The sequence below is a fragment of the Microchirus variegatus genome (genome assembly GCF_963457635.1).
Source record: "Microchirus variegatus genome assembly, chromosome: 6".
NCBI lineage: Eukaryota > Metazoa > Chordata > Actinopteri > Pleuronectiformes > Soleidae > Microchirus > Microchirus variegatus.
Genome location: NC_139807.1, coordinates 2,905,106 through 2,926,718, shown reverse-complemented (window position 1 = coordinate 2,926,718; position 21,613 = coordinate 2,905,106). Strand labels below are relative to the sequence as shown.

At 44.2% G+C, this 21,613-nt stretch overlaps 1 protein-coding gene across 1 annotated transcript in view; it reads left to right on the top strand.

Annotated features, from left to right (window-relative positions):
• afg2a (AFG2 AAA ATPase homolog A) overlaps positions 1-21,613 on the top strand; it is a gene marked incomplete at its 5' end in the record, with an annotated part of 115,789 nt that overhangs the window by 82,033 nt on the left and 12,143 nt on the right. Inside the window, one exon of the mRNA XM_083891640.1 lies at positions 9,808-9,972. Within this exon, the coding sequence (XP_083747766.1) occupies positions 9,808-9,972 (165 nt within the window). The remainder of the gene's footprint in view (positions 1-9,807; positions 9,973-21,613) is intronic.

Below are 21,613 nucleotides of genomic sequence, written 5' to 3'. Positions count from 1 at the left end.
GCATCTGAGCATTTCACAAACTCCCGATCGCCAGTGTTTACAGGGAATGTTTCCAAAAGAGAGGAAACTGCAGTTCGCTGGGAAAAAATGCCTTGTTGATGCAAGAGGTCAGAGGAGAATGACCATAGAAAGCCAACAGTCGCTCACTCCTTACGAACCGAGGAATCTTTGACTCCACAATCAAACCTTTAAAGCAGATGTTCGACAGCAGCAGCAGAAGAAGAACTCGTCTGACAACTTCAATTCGGCCCGGCTCCTGTGTACCTAATAAAGTGGCCATTGAGTGTAAATCATGCAGAAAAGCAGTGGAATAAACATGGAGTACATCAGAAGCGTTGCTGCTGACAGCTGTGTGAAAGGTGTCATCGTGACGGAGGGGGGATTAGGCAGGTGAGAGACGAAGAGACTTCCGTCTGTCACACACACCAACCACGCTTCAAATCTTAGTCCTATAAACTTAGGACCAGGGTTTCGGTGTCTATGAGGACTACCGGTCCTGACAAGGTCGGTGTTTATGTCAGAAACACACACACACACACACACAAATAATACGTGCATGTCGAGACACACACACACACACACACACCCCTCTCTCAGCGGCCCCCAGTCTCAGCTCGAGATCAGGGTAAACAAGCTAATGTTTAGATTTCACGGAAGTGGAAACTGATCCGGCCGAGTCGACTCTGTCACTCAGCAACGCGCCTGTTTATGTTTGTCTCATTGGTGAGTGGCAGTGTGTGTGTGTGTTATACATACCTTGTGTTTAATCACCGTAGTGTCAGAAATTGACGATGATGTTGGAAGTCGGAAACATCAAATATGACAATTGACTCAATAATGACGATATTTACCCGGGATGTCCCCATACCACTTTTTTTTGGCGTGATACCGATATCAAAAAACCCAAGCATCTACCTCTACGACTACGATATTAGTCCGTACGTTAACGCACGGCACGTTTCCATGATGACTGCGTGACGTCATGTTTACGCGCCGCTGCACCGGAGTCCAGGCGCCGTTTCCCAGTTAGCACAGTTAACCGATCTCAAGTTAATATATCCCCAAAACATGCATTGATCTCCCAACATTTAGCAAAGGAAATGTCGTCATAGAGGAGTCTGGCGTATTTAGCGACAGCACTTCTAATCGTGGGCCGAATCACGACCCGTTCAGTCGTATTTTTGATTCGGTGAGCAAATCTTTTGAATGAACTGATTCTAATGATTCAGTTACACCGAACACAACTGCTTTACAAGTCACTAGTTTGTGTGTTTCATGCAGCCGCGCTACGATGACTCCACCCTCGTTGAAGAGGTACTATAGTAATGGAAAAGTCGCGCTGGAACTGTATCGTGGAAAAGCGCCAAATGTCACCTACAGGAGTGAAGGGACTTCATTTCATGAGTAGTTCTTTGAAACACTCTGCTGATTAGATTTGCTTGTTGTCGTTGGACTGAGTTGAGGCCCAGAGAGAAGGTGTTGGTGTCACAGAAGTGAACGGTGGTGAGAATGATGGCTGAGACAGAAAGGAAAGAAGAAAAGGTTGATCACTTGTTGCTTCTGCCGTCGTGTCCAAGGCAACGACTGGACTGGGGGGGGGGGAATGGAAGGTGCCCACAGGCTCTGGAGGTGGATTATGGAAACCAGACCTGGCAAGTTTACACCGAACGCACGGGCCCCCGTAGACCTAAACTGCGAACTGTGGACAGCTCACAGGAAACGCCTCTTTGTAAAGCAAACATACATGTATTTTATGGCAGCCGCTCCAGTGCTTTTTTTTTTTTATTTTGGGCACCAATGAGTCGACATTTCAACATAGCCTCGGCCTAATTTCCTCTGCTTTTCTTCACCTCCCCCCCCCCTCTCTCTTTCTGGTGGGCAACACACACACACACACAGTGTAAAGACACGTAGCTATTCTTCTACTGCATCGACGTCCATTCATTTGAAAATCTTAACCAGTTAATGTCTAACTTGACTCTTAACTTTACCACAATTTAAATTGCAGGCCTAAACTTGAGGTTCTGCCTCATTAGAACCAGGTTTTGGACCACTGCTCTGTACAGAGTCAGCGTTTATAAGATGTAGAAGTAGCAAATACAAGCACACACACACACACACACGCACAAACTTGTTTTTATATCTGAGTGAGGACACATCATAGACATAATGCATTCCCCAGCCCCTTACTCTATCCCTAACATAATCTCAATTTTAATCCTAACCTGGGACATCACAACTGAGTGCCTTACCTGAACCCTAACCTAATCCCAATTCTAAGCCTAGCCTATGACTATCACAACCACAACTAAGTGCCTAACCTTAACCCTAACCTAACATAATCCCAATTCTTACCCGAACCATAGCCATCACAAATAAGTGCCTAACCTTAACCCTTACATAATCCCAATTCTAACCCTAGCCTATGGCCGTCACAACTAAGTGCCTAACCTTAACCCTTACATAATCCTAATTCTAACCCTAGCCTATGGCCATCACAAATAAGTGCCTAACCTTAACCCTAACATAATCCCAATTCTAACCCTAGCCTATGGCCGTCACAACTAAGTGCCTAACCTTAACCATAACATAATCCCAATTCTAACCCTAGCCTATGACTATCACAACTAAGTGCCTAACCTTAACCCTAACATAATCCCAATTCTAACCCTAGCCTATGGCCGTCACAACTAAGTGCCTAACCTTAACCCTTACATAATCCTAATTCTAACCCTAGCCTATGGCCATCACAAATAAGTGCCTAACCTTAACCCTAACATAATCCCAATTCTAACCCTAGCCTATGGCCGTCACAAATAAGTGCCTAACCTTAACCCTAACATAATCCCAATTCTAACCCTAACCCTTAAACCAGGTCCTCTCAAAAAACACTTTTAAAGTCACGTGGACCAGCCAAAGTGTCCTCACAGAGACAGATTATGACACACATTATGCTAAGCTCACCTACTCCTATCAAAATAAGAGGTGTTTTTTTGTGTTCATGTTTTACTATAGTAGCCATTTTTGTTTTATTTTCAAGAAGGTGTGAGAGCCAGCCAGTCTGGTTTGTTTTGACAGATTCAGGGACTTTATTGCAGCCCCCAAAGCAGCTGTAGGGGGGTGTGTGAGCCCCCACCACCACCACCACCACCACACCCCCACAGCCCCATCATATCCTCCAACCCAGGCCCAAAAGGAGAGCAACACAGCTGCTGCTGCTGCTGCTACCACCTCTTCTCCCCCTCCCTCCCTCCCCTCCCTGTCCAACGTCTCAGCTCCTACACCTGGTCTCTATATGATTTTGACACACACATACAAGCACACACACACACCATATAAAAGGTAAAATGTGTGACATGTAATTCTGTAATGACCCTATATGCTTATACATCCCTTGTCTCTCACACACACATGCTGCTCTGGGATGTTGCCGGGTTTGCAAAATGCATCATTCAGGACATGTAAAAGACAATTTATTTGAGATAAAACAAAAGCAAGATGAAAAAGTATCTTAACACACTTTACACAGTTGTTTACACACTTCAATTACCAATGACACATTTCTGGTCGCGCCAACTTTCAGTTTTCCATGTAAATACATGGAGTTTTAAAGCTTAAACGATGTAAATCCTCACCAAAATGAAGGAAAATCATTCACTTTATGAGTTTCTAAAGATCATATATGAAGCCCTGCAGCAGAGGAGGTGTGTACATGTATTATAAAACGGCACCGAATTCTGTCGTAAAATAATTTACCTTTACGCTCTAACATACCATAAAAGCCGTTTTTTTTTTTTCTCTCTCTTGCTGGAAAATCTCACCTGTTGCTACGGCTCATGCATCATCCTGAAGCTACAAATCTCCGAACGCCTCCTGGCTGTGCAGCTCATGCATGTGGGGACAGTAGGGGGTTAATAGCTCCAGAGTTCCTTTGGTTCTTGGACACGGTGGTGGCCTCGCCTGCCGGATGCGAGTTTGACTCAAGGGCAAAAATCCAGAGTGAAAGCCTCACATGTTTTTGACTGGCTGCCAACTCTGCTCTCTCTGTTACTCGCTCTCCCTGTCACTCTCGTCCTCCCCCCACTTACTCCTTCTCCTCAAAACCAGGTCCAGTGTCCCCTCTGCATGGCCTTGTTCAAAAAATGATGTCATCTTTGCTTTAAGAAAGGACGTGGAGCACGGGCAGAAATCTGCTTTAGTTACAGTGGGATTTGGAGGAGTTTATAAAACAGAATGTGGGGTTTGGGGGGGGGGGGGGGTTTGTGCTAATTCTGCTGTTAGATCCAGGTGCAGTTTACTCAACGTCAACGTTACGAGAGTTTGAGTTCAAAAGCCGCTGGCTCGGCGCGGTTGTGTAACCGTATATCGGCAATAAAAAAATAATACTAATTTAGGTTTAAAGGGTGCAATAACCTCGAAGGAGCATATTTCCCGATGCCGTGCAGTCTTGCCACGGACGCCTGTGTGTTGCACAATCGATGAAAGAGATGCAGAAACTCCCTCCCCAAAACCACAGAGGGAACAAACCTGATTCTGGATTTAAGTGCTATATATATATATACATATATATATATATATATATGCAGAGGAGGAGGTCTGAAAACAACAAGACTCTTGTCTTTGAAATTGAGCTTCTCCTCGAGGAGGAGGATAAGATCTGCTCCGGGGGCAAAAAAAAAAAAAACCTTGTCACCCGCTGTTTTGCTACATTCCAGGTACTTTCGCTGATTTTCCAACAAACAAAACAATCGGAAATGACACCTTAAAGAGTTTACTCATAACCTGACAGTAGATCAACACCAGGATTTACTCAGGTCCTCAGGTCTAATTTCCCAAATCTAGAATTTGACCTCTCTCTCTCTCTCTGAGCTCGTGATTCCCCCCGTCGCGCTCGAGCGTTTTCTCGTTCACAGTGTGTGCTGAGCGTTCTGCACAAACCCGGGGTGGCCCAGCGTGACTCACCGAGACCTCTGAGGATTGCGGACTGACAGGTTTAGGAAACCACATGCAGCAAAAAATGCCTCCGGGCAGGGAACAAAGTCAACTCACGTCTCCTCAGGCCAGCCGCATATTTACGCAGACAGCCTGCTATCGCGCTGCAACGCATGCAGGAGAAAGAGCCAAACTGGAAGAAGGAAACTGAGCTTTCACCAGATGTGCAGGGGAACATGTTTGTCATCATGTTCACTGTCATGAAGTCAGTCTTTCCTTTACTTCTCCTTCTTCTTCTTCTCTTCTTTTTTTATGATTGGCCTCATCTAAGAATAAGACGACGCCTGAAATTGCGGCCGGCGTCCGTTCGTAAACGGTTGTGTAGACGTAGCTCTGAGCCGGGTCAGATTTGAAGCGGGTCAAGAATGTGCTCCCGCCGCAAGAGCTCCGAGGAGAAGATTCCCAGCATTCCTCGCTGGTTAGGGAGAGGTACCGGGCCTTCGCAGATAGGAAGTCGTCTGTCATTAGGGGGTAATCACTTCTTGAGGAGCTTTTGCAATGCCTGGAATGATTACTGTTGTTATCTGCAATGAAACTTGGCGCACAGAAAGTGGACGAGGGCTTTGACTTGCGTCGGAGTGCGTTCACAGTCGCCGAGGTTTGTCCCTGTGTACGAATGCTTCGATGTTGACTTAAAGCGAGTTGGTATTTCTCACCTGGGGGCATCTCTAATTAGTAATGGCTCATGTGTAATGATGCCTATCATGTCAGTCGTGCTACGAGGTGGATGCGATCCATCACAGCGGCTTCGCATTAGAACAACAGAGAATTTATCCGACTGAACCGAGTCTCCCACACCACTTATCCGTGTTTGTTTCTGGGGGTTTTTTCAGTCGTCTTTTCGAGTGGTTTGTCTGGGTCCCTCGGCCGAAACAATTTTCCTCCTTTCTTCTATTTTCGCCCCCTTCCCTCCCACCCCCCTCCTCGCCTTCTGCCAGTTGAGCCAAGACTTCAGGTGGAATGATGCCGTTACGAAAAGAGCCCGTCAACGCTTGCCCGACATGCCAAGCCAAGTATTTGTCTTTCGGGGGTCCCCCCCCCCGCCACCTCACCGCCTCCTCCTCGTCTCCTACCCCCTCCCCCGGATCCTTGAGAACAGGAAGTGTATCTTGTTAAGTGATGGATGGGCCCCCTGCTCTTGCTGAGAGGAAAGAGAAAAAAATCCTTTCTTTCCCTCCAGGGCAGTCAGATGAGTTTAGCAGTCTCAAAGCTGAGGGTCTGCTCGGCTTTTTGGGAGGGCCTTGGAACCCTTGGAGCCCGAGCGCCTGGAAGCCGCGGGCACTTGTCCATTATGTGTGTGTGGGGAGAATCAACCCGGTGGATAAAGTAGCAGGCGGGCATTGTTGCACGAGAAAAATGAATCTTATATTAAAAGAAGCCAAGCCAAAACCGGAATGATGTAGCCGTGTGCACACGCACACTGGAGTACGTTCATTTGTAAGCCCGTGTGTCAGCATCTGCGTGTGTGAGTTATCGAGCCGGGGGTCAGGAGGTTTGTGTTGGCACGCGGCCGCCAGATACTTCCAGAGAGACCGACTCAGGAAGTGTCCCTGGCACGTACTCTGTAAGAGTGCAACACACACCGCCGCGACTGGCTCGACCTGCTGTGACAAACAAGCACCCGTCTCACCTCCTGCACTCGCTCGCTCACAAATACCCCTCTAAACCTGTGGGAAGACGCGTGACAACAACATCAACACATGTGTTGTTTTTATAGTTGTTTTCCAGATGCATCTTATCAAGTTCCCCCGAGTCTCCAGCCCTCATGATTTTAATTTAATGCTCCAGCCTAAAAACCAGCAGGTCTGCACCACAGCCACCCTTTCCTTGCTTTCGATAGGCACTTTTGCACCAGAGGTACTTTTACGTCGTTCTATAGAACAATCAAAGTACCACCTTTATTTGTGTGCAGTGCATAGGAACTGGGAACCATCGTTGGTTGACCATTGTGGATCTGCTGCTGCTCTGTTGACGCGCCGCACAAGACGTGACGTCGCATATACACTATCGTTCAAAGGTTTGGGGTCACCTATACAATTGTTGGTGTTTTCCATGAAAAGTCACACTTTTATTCATCAAAAGAGTTGCAAAAAGAATAGAAAATTTTGCCCTTCAAACTTTGCTTTCGTCAAAGAACCAGCCAAACTGTTTTCATCATTGCACAAGGGTTTTTTAATCATCCAATAGCCTTCTAAGGTGATTAGCAAACCATTTGAAAGGTAATGTACGTCGTACGGTCATCCATCTTGACCAAACTTGGTGCTAACAGAAACAGGTTGGCTAGTACCTATATAACCCTAATCACAGTGACTTTATTCTTTCTTTCCGTTTCATACGACTGGTTTTGTCACCCTCGATTGTCCTCAATTGAGTGGAAGAATCCAGAGACCTAAAAAACAACAAAAAAAACAACGACGTTTCCTCTCGTGATCCATTGCTCTTTTGTCAGCCACGGCTCTGTTGTGGTTACCTAAGGCTAAGCTATTAATGTTTGTCTCCAGTTTCCATCCTCTCATATTCCACGCACATACACACAGAAACACAGAAAAGCAACAGATAAAAGGCAAGTGTCCAGAGGGGAAATACAGAAGATCATTAAACAACTCTTAAAAGTGCATCTGTTACACTTCACGAGCAGATGGACCCGAGCGTTTCATGGCAATGATGTACCTTTGTCGTGAGGCTGCAACAATTTGTTTATTTTGTTTCTCAGTATGGATGAGACGTCGCAGACCTCGGAGGCAACATACCGGGGTTAATTTAGTGGCTGTAGTGCCTAATTATATCACTGGATCGGTGTTCGTGCGTGTGGTGGAATTGTGTGCGATGCAGTTTACAATCTTTCCTGAGCATTTGAGTCTTTTTAGATCAAAACTTAAATGTTAATTACTGTCTTCTATGTTGGGTAGTCAACGATTTGATGAGTTAAGTGTGAGAAAACAGGGCGTGAATGTCATCAGTGTCTATAGATTTATAGCTATAGTTATTTTTACTAGTGTTGGGCACGTTAACGGCGGTTACGGTAAGGTTAGGGTAATCGTTAGCATTTTGTATCTAAATCCTCTATCTCCCTTGTTCAAATTCAGTGGTAAGTTTGCAATTTGAAGTTGCTAATATTGATAATATTGACCATTTTCTCAAATTGCAAATAGCAAGGTTCACTAAATACACTCTTGGCTATTGGCTATGCTAACAGCCTGAAGATGCATGTGCGTCTTTTTGCATCACTGTCAAAAATTAAGCAAATGAAGAAGAAATCAGCATTTTCATCCAGGCTTTGTGTTCCCACTAATGCTCAATGGAACCAAAACTCATAAAAATCCATGTGCATTGCAGTATTTCCATTCACCCAGGAGTGAATGCTGATAAACACATTCACACTGGTCAAAAACTGGTTAAAACCTAGGATTCAATGTGGTTTTTGGGGGTGGGGGCAGTCAAATAGAACAAGGGTCTACTTGACTTGATCAAAGTCATCAATATTGTCTGAACGAGTTTGTCCGCAAGTCTTTGTTCTGTTCTCACGTACTCATTAAATAAATTGGATGAGGTCCTTCAAATTATTCTTAGCATATGTACAGTTTTCAAAAGACCTAAGTAGACTCTGTGGCGAGAAGGACATGCATGTTGTGCCGGAACAGCAGTGTAATGACTATGTAAGAGTTCAAAGGCCCGCGATCAAATCCCTCCAACCTTCACTGATCACTCCCGACGTGACGTCCTGCACGGCTTGTGTCTGCGTGTGTCTCCTGCCTCGTCTCCGCCGGCCGGGGTTTAGTCCCGCTGTGGCCTGTCTGGCCCAGCGCCAGGAACGGCACCGTCTCTACGGACCAAGCCTGGCTGCGTCGCGGGATATATAAACAGCGAGGAAACTGTCAGTTCCACTCGCTGTTTGTTTTTTTCTGTTGACGCTTCATTCCGTCCGAAATTAAAAGCTCATTTGCGATGAGTGAAAACACATTTCTGGCTATTTTGAAATCCTGCTGTTCTTTGAGCCGCTGGCCGCGGTCAAATGAGCAGACAACCCAAACCAAACAATAGTATACCGTACCCCACCTTGTCACGGCCAAGCTGGAGACGGGGGGCACATTTTTCTGTCCGTCTACATGTCTGCTTTTGCGAGGCGCCTGCCACTTAATGACGTCTGACAAGCGAGACAGCGACGGCTTTGGGTACTCAGGGACTGTTTTGGGGTCACGGAGATGTGATCTTTAGGAAGTGGAGGGTTTATCAGATAACGTCAACATTGTCTCCGTGCTGACTATGAGAGGTGCAAAACTAGAAATTTCATGGTTTGCCTTTTAGGCATTTGGTTCATGGTTCAAGAGGACTGGAGTAAGCCTCGGTTCTCAGGTTTTCTGCCATAAGAAGCGAGCAGTAAGACGGTCAAAGGTCAAAGTCGTCGTGTTCTGACAGTGTTTCTGTGACACCAAAGTGATGTGTGTAGACTGGAAGTCTCTTTTGGTTTGTGACGTTAGTTCTTGGGTAGATAATGGTCTCATCTGCTAGTTTCAGGTCTTCAAGTGCATGATATCAGTTTTGTCAATTATTTTCACCTTTAGAGAAAATACCTGCTTGGTTGCAGGTGATTTGGTTGCAAAAACTGCCGCCAATCTTAAGGCATCATAATGAAACAAAGACTGTGTCTATTTCTATATTCAGTCTTGTGGTTAAAGCACAGAAAAGTCAAAAGACCCTTTGACTGACGACTGATACTCGTGCGTAATCCTCAACTTGACAGATTTGTGTGCGTCGTTTGTAAAATACGACGGTAAATCAGACGCTGACCGTCTCTTCCTGTTTTCCATCCCTCAGGCTCTGATGCGTCCAGGACGCCTTGACCGAATCATCTACGTTCCTCTTCCAGATGCTCCGACCCGAAGGGAAATATTTTCCCTCCAGTTCCGCAACATGCCTGTCGCCAGCAATGTGTCTGTGGATGAACTGGTCACAAGGACGAATAAATATTCTGGAGCAGAGGTGAGTTACTTACTTTTCTTTCTTTTTTTATTTATTGATTTATGACAGTTTTCCTGAAACTGTTGATACAGTATATGGGGAACACATTTTTAAAGGTAAACCACCCATTCACAGTATAAATCAGACATTTTAAAGGTACAGTGTGTAAAGTTTAACCTTTATTTGTGAAATATCATTTTGCATCCAACTTTTTTGGAGAGCCTACACTCTTAGAAATAAAAGTGCTAAGTAGAACCATATAAGGTTCTTCAGGTTGTCCTCGTAGGAGAACCCTTTTTCATAAAGGTTTCACCTGGAACCCTTTTGGAGGGTTCCACCAAGAATCCTTTTAAAACCTGTAAAACCTTCCTATTCAGGAAAGGGGTTTTAAAGGGTTCTCTTGTTCAAAATGTTCTTACTGGAACCATTAAGAAGCAAATGGTTCCAGGTAGAACCTCAGCCCTTGTAGAAGGAGCCTTTTGGAACCCTTATTTTTAAGAGTGTATGTAGCCTTCAGTTAGCATCAAAACTAAAATCACGATCGTCTAAAATTGTGGCTATAAAAGGTTGATTCTGGGCTAATAAAAAACTGAATTACCATCAGTTACAATCATTTGTATGATTGGACTGACTGATATATGATTTTGAACCAATATATTGTCAATGAGACATAATATACAAGGAAAATCCTAATTTTCCCTTAAAACGAAAGAGGACTATCACTTACAAGGCGATTTACAATATTAAAGGGTTAGGTTTAGACAGAAAAAACTAAGTAAAAGTCTCGTTCCCATTCCCAAAGTGTGTCAACCAAGGATTCAAACCAGCAACCCAAAAAGTGAAATGTCAAAAGTTGCCTCCCCAAAAAGAAACCATATCCTTCTGTGCAGAAGAGAGTTTACTCTGCTTTTTCCAACATCGTCTGCGCTGTGTCACAGAACGTCCTCATGATCTCACGGTGGCCTGGGAGTAATCGCACAAACACTGCTTTGTGTGACACATTTGTCTCTCTGTCGCATGGTTCACATTTTCTGGAGCCGAGCAGCTGCTACTGTCTTCCAGGACACAAATACATGAAGAAATCCTAAGAAATACAGCGTACAGTTTTCAAAGGAACAAAAAACAACAAACCCTTTTACAGCCCAGTATTTGCTGCGTTATGGTTCAAACTATAAAGGTTTTTTTCAGTTCTCGTTCTTGTTCTCTGTCAGAGAAATTGTGTTTGTCTTTAACCTTCAAAGTAACGTAACATTCCCGTATGATGAACAGTATATCTTTTCCGCCTGAATGTAAATGCTCACTGTATATTTAGACTTGAAAGGTCACGGACGCGATCGAAATGACAGACTCGAGAAAACAGATTCAGACGTAGAAGCGTGCCTTGGCGAGCTTTGAAGGGCATGGGTTTCATTGTCGTCCCGCTCGTAGCTTTTGTGTGACATGTTTGTGAGTACTGAATCTGTGATGTGTTGCTTCTTTCGTTTTTGTTTCCCCTGAGATTGTGCAGGAGCCAAGTTTGTTTTGATGTAGACGCAGAAACCTCCCGAAAGGCCTGTGTTTCAAATTAGCCTTCGACGACTGCAGTGTAAGCTCCTGGTTCTCGCAGGAGACCTCCTCTAACATCAGACTTGGAGACTCTGTAGGTTAGGATGATCTATAAGAGACTTTATGTATGGGGTTCATGCCACTCAACTCTACAATTACACATTCTGGCTTGGACGAATGTAAAGAACCAAAAGAAAAATTATATTACAGAGCATTTTTTAACTCATAACTGGAAAATTGTCAGGCAGTTGGTGTAACTGACTGCCAAAATACACCAGTTGCAGAATGGATGCGCTGCGATCTGATCCGCACAGTTCCGCCAATTTGCGCTGCTTGTTGCGAGACTACGTTTTCTACCCCATATTTTGTAAACACAACAAACGGAGCAGTACTTCTACCCACCGACGATACAGCATCGTCACACTGGAATTGCAAGGATTCTGAAATACGATATGGCGTCAACACAGGATGTTTTATTCTGAAAAGTAAACCGGATGTTTCGTTTTCCTACTTCCTCTCCCACTCGTGCTGAACTAGAAGAAATAGAAGTGCTGCATATCCACTATAATGGATGCGTATCAGCTTCGATGCCGGACACAACCGTTTGGCAACCAGTATATTTTGGACCGTGAAGAGGAAACAAGGGATAGGAAAAGAAGATGGAGGCATATGATCCACTGTGAAGACCCGTAAAGGGAGCAGCCGAAAGTAATAGAAGAAGAAGAATTTGGTCTTCTCCGTGGTACTTTCCCCTTACAATCTGTTTTTGCTGTTTTTGCCATAATCATGACATCTTCATCTACGCAAACCGCCCCAATAAACGAGTCTAAACACTGATATAATGTTGAATCCAGCACCGGTCCCGTTCATTTTCGCCACATCTTAGGCTGCCAACATGGTGGTTACGACTGTCATTTTTCAAAAATAGCACTTTATGGCTCTCGAAATGCTGCTTCCATGTGAATAAAAAGCCGATAACGATACAAAACCTTTGCCGATTCTCCTTAACTTGCTTTTATGGAGGTTTTGAGGAGTTTTACGCGTACGCGCAGACGTTCTCGACAAACCTTTCTCTCACTTCTTAAATCAAGTCTGATCGGGGCGGCGACGTCATGAGGCGTTTCCATCTTTCTCTCAAACATTATTATCTTCTGGACGCCGGTCAGTCGGAGGATATAGGCCCCACGCCGCCTGCTCCTCGATTCTTGACTCGGCAGCCCCCACCCAAAAAAAAAGACACCTGGAGGAGGTATGCAGAAAGAAACCAATCCGCCGCTATCAGGTGTTGGAGTTTGACATCGGGGTTTCTGGTGTTGTGTCTCATCTGTGGAATGGAGGTCTGCAGTCACTTGCCGCTGACTTCTCGAAAAAACCCCACAAAAATTCAAAAGACGTGCCACAGTTGTGCTGATAGGAGTTCATGTGAAGAGGGAGGCAGGTATCACCTGTGTTCGTATTATATTTTACATACCGACGCTATAGATCAAAATTAGATAAGGCGGAACTTAAAACTCCCACGATCACCGGGGGGGGGTTGAGTTTGAGAAAGAAAGAAAATAACAGGATACAGATAACAGAGCGACACACAGTGCTGAAGATAGTGTTGTGTTTACAAGAGAAGAGCGCCGAGGGACAAATGCAACAAGTAAATAAACACGTAAATATCCAAACGGTCGACCAATCGAGACCTTTAATCTGTCCGTTTAATCTGTAATGACGAGCTAATTTAACTGTAACGAGGGTTCGATTTAAAAGGATTAATCACCCTGTAAAAAAAATAAAAGAGAACTCACTGGTTTTACTGGTTCTTATCTCTGCAGAAATCCAAAAGTGTTTCCTGCGGCTGGAAGACACCGATCACCAGTTTACTGTAAACAAGATCCTGTTGTTGACCACAGAGAGCAATTTCCTGTCACAGCGAGTTTACAAAAAAGAAAAATAGTAATCAAACCATCATGAGACAGTGAATCCTCTCTTTACCCAAAACTATTTGCACATATCTCAAAATAACTATGTAAGAAACCAAACAATGCAATCTATGTTTGAATAATCTATAGGAAAATTAGACTTCTCACTTGATTTTTGTCAGTTTAGATTGTTTTAATGTCAGCTTTTCGTTCACTACGTTTCCCGTAAGATGGAAATAAGCGCTAAAGTACGGCACGGCTGACGTGCCGTGACGTGTCGCCCGCTCAAATTGCAAATCTCGAGGCTTCAAAACAGTTTGTTTGATTTTGTTTTACAACAGGGAGACGCCTGTGCTCTGCGTATCCCGATCCGCTACAGTTCGGCACATCTGCTGGTCGACTTAAGAGCGTATTTAAGTGGGTGATATTAACTCGGTGTGGACATTTCATTTGACCCGGCCTTTGCTGACGCAGTAGGCAGCTGGGCGAGCGGGGGGCATCGTCGTGCCGTAAATCAGCAGTCAGGTTTTTATTGAAGCTGGAGGCCGTTAAGCGGCGTTCAGTTTCACTTTTCCGTATCGTATAGGAGAAGGAGACCGCTGCCGACTTGTTCTCTCTTGGTTTCTCACTGTTCTCACTTGCTTGGGTTGCATTCTCCACCGCTCTCCGTCTTTCAGCTGGTGACACGAAAGGCTTCACAGTTGCGTGATAGATTTGCTGTCGACTCTCAGCTGGTGTCTCTATCAAACATAAATGCATGTGGTCTGGAGCCTTCGCTCTCTTCTCTCTTTACCCACTTCTCCCTCTGGGGATTAATAAAGACTTTCTGATTCTGATTAAAGCATCGCCTCCATGGGTGGATTCTGTTTTATTAACGAGGCACGATATAAAAACTGCGATCAAACACTGCTGAAAAGTCAAGCCCAATGCTTCTTCTTAGAATTAGACCACTAGCTTCTTACCAGCTTGGAAGCTAGCTGTCTACTACTAAGAAGCTAGCTGTCTTTTGCCAAGAAGCTTTTTGTCTGCTTCTAAGAAGCTAGTTGTTTTTGCCGCAAAGTTATTTGTCGGCTTCTAAGAAGCTAGTTCTCTGCTGCTAAGAAACTAGCTGTCTGCTGCTAAGAAGCTAGTTGTTTTTGCCGCAAAGTTATTTGTCGGCTTCTAAGAAACTAGTTCTCTGCTGCTAGGAAGCTAGCTGTCTACTGCTAAGAAGCTAGCTGTCTACTGCTAAGAAGCTGGTTGTCTTTTGCCAAGAAGCTTGTTGTCTGTTTCTAAGAAGCTAGCTCTCTGCTGTTAAGAAGCTAGCTGTCTGCTGCTCAGAAGCTAGTTGTCTTTTGCCAAGACGCTAGTTGTCTGCTTCTAAGAAACTTGTTCTCTGCTGCTAAGAAGCTAGCTATCCTGCTGCTAAGAAGCTAGTTGTATTTTTGCCAAGAAGCTTGTCTGCTTCTCAGAAGCTAGCTCTATGCTGCTAAGAAACTAATTGCTTCTAAGAAGCTAGCTGTTTGCTGCTAAGAAGCTACTTGTCTTTTGCCAAGAAGTTAGTTGTCGGCTTCTAAGAAGCTAGTTGTCTTTTAGCAGTTATTCAACCGTTTAGGAATTACAGTCCTGAGAAGCTGACGTCACAAACGCTTGTCGTACTTGTGAGTCTCGTCTGTGATAGGACGGTCATTTTGCGGAAGTCCCAAGGGCTAGCATAATGACTATTTATCTGCTTTCCAGTAGAATTTTCCAGATATCACAACCGGTTGAGGCGCTAAAAAGTTATAAGTCTTATAGGAAGGGTTAAAAGTCTGGTTTTAACACAAAAATGTGTTTTTATTCTGGCAGATGCAGAACCTCATTTTAGTCTAAACATAATGGTGCTGGTGCTCAAACCTCCCTAAACACATAACTTGGAAAATATTGTGAGACTTTAAGTCTTTGAGGATTAATTTGTCAAGTGCAGACACTCCATTTCATTTCATTAACACCCTCGTCCAATGCCCACATAGTCACACTCTCTACTGACACCTGGAAATCGCCCAGAACACTCGCGGTCTTTACAGTCGCTCACTGAAAATAATCACCCCCCCCACCATCACCTTTCTGTACAGATTTATTCTGTCACCTTGTCTAACCTGTACGCTGCTATTTCTGCAGACTTCATTTCCATGTGCGCTTAAATACAGAAGGGTTAAATAATGAGGTGTTTACAGATCAGGGCAAACTGTACATGACTGTGGAGGTGACGCACGAATGGGCACATTGAGCACGTTTCAGTCCCCAGTCTTGGCAGTCCGACTACCTGGAGCTTTGACTTTTAATTACATTCCTGGGATTTCAGGCTTGTTTGAAAGACGAGGGAGGCTGGGCTGAGGAGGAGGAAGAGGAGGAGGTGGTGGTGGTGGTGAGGGGGTGTGGAGGGGGTGGGTGGCCGCAGGACGCAGTTATCAGCTCAGAGCCAGAAGCTTGTTAAAATCACCTGTCTTCCTACCTGCCGGGAGTGACATCTGGTTTCCCAACCCTCACCTTCCAACTGAACCCTTCACTCTGACAAACACAGATTTAACTCAGTGCAGAAAAGCGCTGGCGGCTCTCCCTCCTCACCTCTGCCATCACTCCCCCCTCCTGAAAAACAGAAGCAACATTTGATACTGTAATCGCAGTGTTGTCACGAAGAAGAAGAAGAAGGAGAAGAAGAAGAAGAAGGGCTTAACTTGCACCTGAAGGAAGGTGTGATGCTACTCTACGTCTCTCTCTGTGTTTTTTTTTTTTTAATGATCAAGCCCTGACAGGAAAAGTCCTGGAGGTTTTTTTTGTTTTTTTTCGCACCCTGTCACAAGCACCGAGGCCTCGTTGCTGAAAAGTTGAAACCCTCTCAGGTTACGACGCGATGCTTTTTTAAAAAAACTTTTATTAGCGACACGGAGAGTATATTTCATTCCAAACTGTTTTTTTTTTTTTTTTTTGACACGACATTATAATAACATAACAATAATAATAGTCAACAGTTAAAAACGTCAAGTTGGACACATGGGAATGTAACCTCTGCAGCTACACACGCACTTTAGCTTGATTTATTATTGTTTTTAAAGAAATCGTATTTCATAGATTTCTGGATTTTCAAAATATTTTTTTAACTCGTGTACAATGTAGATTTACCAAATACCAAGCTGTTTTTTTCCCTGATTTATCTCGTATGATTGTATATATACGGTCGAAATTTTCCCTTTTGTTATAAATTAAATTTAAAAAAAACTAGTTTAAAAAACAATTGTGAAAATCAAGAAAACTCCATCCCTCGTGTCCTGAAAACATCCGAGTGAAATCGATCCCGGATCCAATCCCATTCATATTAATGAATTCAATCAATGATTGAATCAAAATTATGTAGGTTTTGGACCATGAAACATGAACATTTAACCGATTAATCAAAGTAAGAATGAAAAAATCTTCACCAAAAACTGATTAAAAAAAACTATGATATTAAAATCCCTAAATGTGCAGTTTGTGACAGAACAGGCCTCAGTCAGCGTGGACGCTGCAGACCTCCCTGTGGAGCTCGCTTTGATTGGCAGGTGACCACCAGGAAGTGCAGTGTGAAAACAACCGCAGCAAAAGAGCACTTAGCGGCCGCTCCTGACGAGCTGTTGACAAAAAAGAGTCAGGATTTCCCCGCGCAGAAAAGTTGCAATGAGTTTTTTCGATGCAGGACACGTATAAAGTAAAGGCCACATTATACTTCTCCGACTGCGTATGCGTTATCCGTCTGCGTCACCACTGAGACGCCTCGAGCATTTATACTTCTGCGTCGTGGTGACGGACACTCGCTGCAATTTCCCGCCCGATCAGTAGGGGTCGCTGCGCAAGGTTGTTGTGCTTCTGGCTACAGTGAGCAATGGCGTCCGAGAAAGAAAGAGAGCGAAAGACTGTTGTTGTTGAAACAGTGGCCGTTTCTCACTTTTCTGTGTCACGGAATGCAGTTTTAAGGTAATTTGAGGCGAGAAATTGGCCATTTAGAGTCTAAACATGTGCTGTGTGTGTTAAGATATGATTTATTTATAGTTCGGCAGCGGCGTTATCGGCGGGGATCAGCTCCGCCTCTGTCAGGACGCCCGGAGCGCACTGAGAGCCGGCACAGAGCAGCTTAGCTCAGCCTGTCCTGAGGACCAATCGCAGCTCTTGCCGTTTCCGTAGTCCCTTGACGGAGTGACGGACACTTAAAAAATATTCCGTGCACCCGGAGACGACGCAGAGGCTCTTCGACAGTCTCTGCGTCGACGCAGAGTCTCTACGTAGCCTATGCAGAGCACTTTACGCAGAAGTATAAATTGGGCTTAAGGCCCACTGACAGCACGCTGCTCCTCCTCCTCCTCCTCCACTGTGTTGTGACATCCATCTCCATATAGAGCCGCTGTGGGGGGTCATTTTAATAAAACCACTAACTGCAGCGTGTTCAGCTGTACCAGAACATCTTTGTGTTCCATCACAGATGCCTTCGACTGACCCCGACCTCCATAGCGGTGGGTCCTTTCCCTTCGAAGGGTGGGTGGGAGTGAGGGGGGGGGGGCTTTTTGGTCTGAGCCCAGGTGTCGGAGACGCTTGGCTGACAGCCATTCAAACTCACTGGTGCAATTGTTTTCTTTGCTATGTTTTCTTTTTTCTTTTTTCCCCTCCTCGAACTGGCAGGAGCAAGTCTGTTCCAATGCAGGACGTACATGTACGAGTCAGGCAGATCAACAAGTGTGTCTTGACGTCAATGTGCTGCACGTGGTGCTTTATGTTCACCTCTGTCAGATTACTGAGCAAATCTGCAGCTTCTTGTCATCGTGTTCAGGTTGGATTAGTGTATATTTGGGTACCTTTAGAGGGCGATTTCCCAGATACTGTGATTCAGGGAAGACACTTTGTTTCTTTTTTATTATAATTTGATGCATTAAAATATCATATCTAAAAAAAACAATGGAAAGAATGTTGATTTTTGTCCGCCCCTGTTCACGTTTGTTATTGTTTTTGTTTGATCGATCTATCAAACACAACAGTAACACAAAAATTAACTCTCACTTGGAAGCTAGCTGTCTTTTGCAAGAAGCGAGCTGTCAGCTTCTAAGAAGCTAGCTTTCTTTCGCTTAGAAGCTAGTTGTCTGCTTCTAAGCAGCTAGCTGTCCTTTGCCAAGAAGCTAGTTTTCTGCCTTTAAGAAACTAGATGTCTTTTGCCAAGAGACTAGATGTCTTTTGCCAAGAAGCTAGTTATCTGCTTCTAAGAAGCTATCTGTCTGCTTCTAAGAAGCTATCTGTCTGCTTCTAAGAAGCTAGCTGTCTGCTTCTAAGAAGCTAGCTGTCTTTTGCCAAGAAGCTAGCGGTCTGCTTCTAAAAAGCTAGCTGTCTTTTGCCAAGAAGCTAGCTGTCTGCTTCTGAGAAGCTAGCTCTCTTTTGTCAAGTAGCTAGTTGTCTGCTTCTGAGAAGCTAGCTGTCTTTTTCTAAGAAGCTACGTGTCTGTTTCTGAGAAACTAGCTGTCTTTTACCAAGAAGCTAGTTTCTGACTTTAAGAAACTAGATGTCTTTTTCCACACTGTGGGACAAATAAAGGACTATCTTACCTTAAGAAGCGTGTTGTCGTTTGCCAAGAAGCTAGCTGTCTGCTTCTAAGAAGCTATTTGTTTGCTGCTACGAAGCTAGTTGTCTTAGACTAAGAAGCTAGCTGTTAGTAAGTAACAGCATAGTGTTAGCAGCTTTATTATACCAAAGACGGGCCCTCGACCAATTCATAGTGCATTTAAAAGTGTATGATAGTCTGTGTATCAATGCATTTGTATATTTTTCTTGTTAACTGATTATTGATTTGTATTGAGGCAGCAGTATTGTATTGTTTACACCAGTTCTAAAGTTGTTTTGAAAATACTTTACTTTTGTTTTTATAACTCCACATTTATAATAGTAGCCAGATGTGCAGGATGTACACAGGTTTGTTTTCATCACTTAAATGATATAAAATAAGGCCAACACACACACACACACACACACACACACACGCCACCGTGACACACACTGAGTAAAACCACCCTCGCAGGAAGACAAATGGTTTCCTCTTAACACCTGTTGTGGTCGTGGCTGTTCCTCCTCTGGCTGTGCGTTGTCTTCTCTGATTTATGAGCCGCTATTTGTTGTTGCAGTGATTTTTATCACCAAGGACACAAGCGCAAAAAAAGAACAAATTGACAGAACGCGTTGCTGTTTGAACAAAAGTGACGTTACACAATTCACGAGGCTTCAGTAAAAAAATTAATAAAAAAGAAATCTGTAATCATCATCGAATAAACATGTCAGCTTTGGTGGAATGCGTGTCTGACAAGGTTGGAAGTTGGCAGCGATTTTCCATAATATGGTTTAACCTCTAGTCTTGTGTGTGTTTGTGTGTGTGTTTAATTTTCTGTGCGGCTGACCACAGACGCGGTCACGCTGCCACTCAGAAAAACATGGTCGACAGAGAGAGAGAGAGAGAGAGAGAGAGAGAGAGAGAGAGAGAGAGGGAGACAGTCAACAGCTTAACAAAGACTGTGTATGTGTGTGTGTTTGGGGGGGGGGGGAGTCTTTCACACCTCTGCTGCTGAATGACTGTCTGACTGTGAAACTTCTCGCTTCCTCTCCTCTGAGCCTTTTGCCTCGTGTCATCGCGACGGTGTTGTTCTTCTTCGTCGACGCCGCCGCAGGTTAAACAAAGGTGAGGGCAGAAAGAAAACATTTCCCACAATGCTTCAGTCAGCAAACTGCGGTGACCTGCAAACATCTGGCAAACACGGAGGATGGATGGATGGATGGATGATGGATGGGTTGATGATAGATTGATAGATTGATAGACACGTAGGCAGGTAAGTAGGTGCATGAAAAGATGGAGGGATGGATGATAGGTAGGAAGGTAGATAAGTGGATAGGTTGGTATGGATGATGGATGGATGGAGGGAGGGATGGATAGGTAGGTGGGTAGGAAGATAAGTGGATAGGTAGGTAGGTAGGTAAGTGGGTGGATAGGTAGGTAGGTAGGTAGGTAGATAAGTAGGTAGGTAGGTAGGTAGGTAGGTAGGTAGGTAGGTAGGTAGGTAGGTAGGTAGGTAGGTAGGTAGGTAGGTAGGTAGGTAGGTAGGTAGGTAGGTAAGTGGATAGGTATGTAGGTAGATAAGTGGATAGGTATGTAGGTAGATAAGTGGATAGGTATGTAGGTAGATAAGTGGATAGGTATGTAGGTAGGCAGGAAGGTAGGTAGGTAGGTAGGTAGGTTGGTAACAGACGTTGGAATTTTATTTAAATGTACGTACTACAGCTTTAAGAAGTGATTACATATATAATTAAAAACTGCATATTTTTTTTAAAGGAAAGTTGTCTGGAGAACTGGCAATGGAGTGTATTTGAACATCATCTCTGCTGTATGTTTAGCTTGTTACACACACACACACACACACATACATGTGAACATTCACTGCTGGTATGCAGCTTCTGTGTATATTATGAAAGGAGTGGGGGGGGGGGGGCTGCAGGAAAAAGAACATTTCAGTGGAGCACATCACACAGGTGGAGTTTTACCTACCTTGACATTAACTAATGCACACACACACACATCACGTAGGCACACACACACACACACACACACTGAGTCTCCAGGTCACTTCAGTGTGGGTGTGTTTGGTAAATATGCCATCCCTGCCTTCCCAGGTCCAGGGAGAATGTGCAGCTTTCATTCGTCTGATTAAGGGGCGAGGACAAATACGCCCTTAAAGGCAAAGCCCAGCGATACTTCCATACACACACACACACACACACACACACACACACACACACACACACTGTGCAGCCTCAGCACAGGTGTCGTCCCACACAGGTCTTTCCAAAACAGAAAAAAAAGGCCAGAGCTGATAAGAATGAATCATGGAGGTTGTTGTGAATCGGCTGTAACAAGGTTTTCCATTTTGAAAAAAAAAAATCACTTTGTCCAGTGAGTCATGAAACATCAAGAACATCCTCCACGTTCATGACAAACATTTGCTGCTTTTTTGGGCACAATTTTCAGTTTTCTTCACTAATTTGCAACTTGATGAGAAAACACACGATTACCAGGGTTTTATACTGATGCGCTTTCAAACCAATGTTTAAAATAAGGCTCTAAATATGACACACTGAGTTTTATTCACTCCAAAATATTGTGTAAAAACCCATCATTTTTGTTCTACTTCATTGCT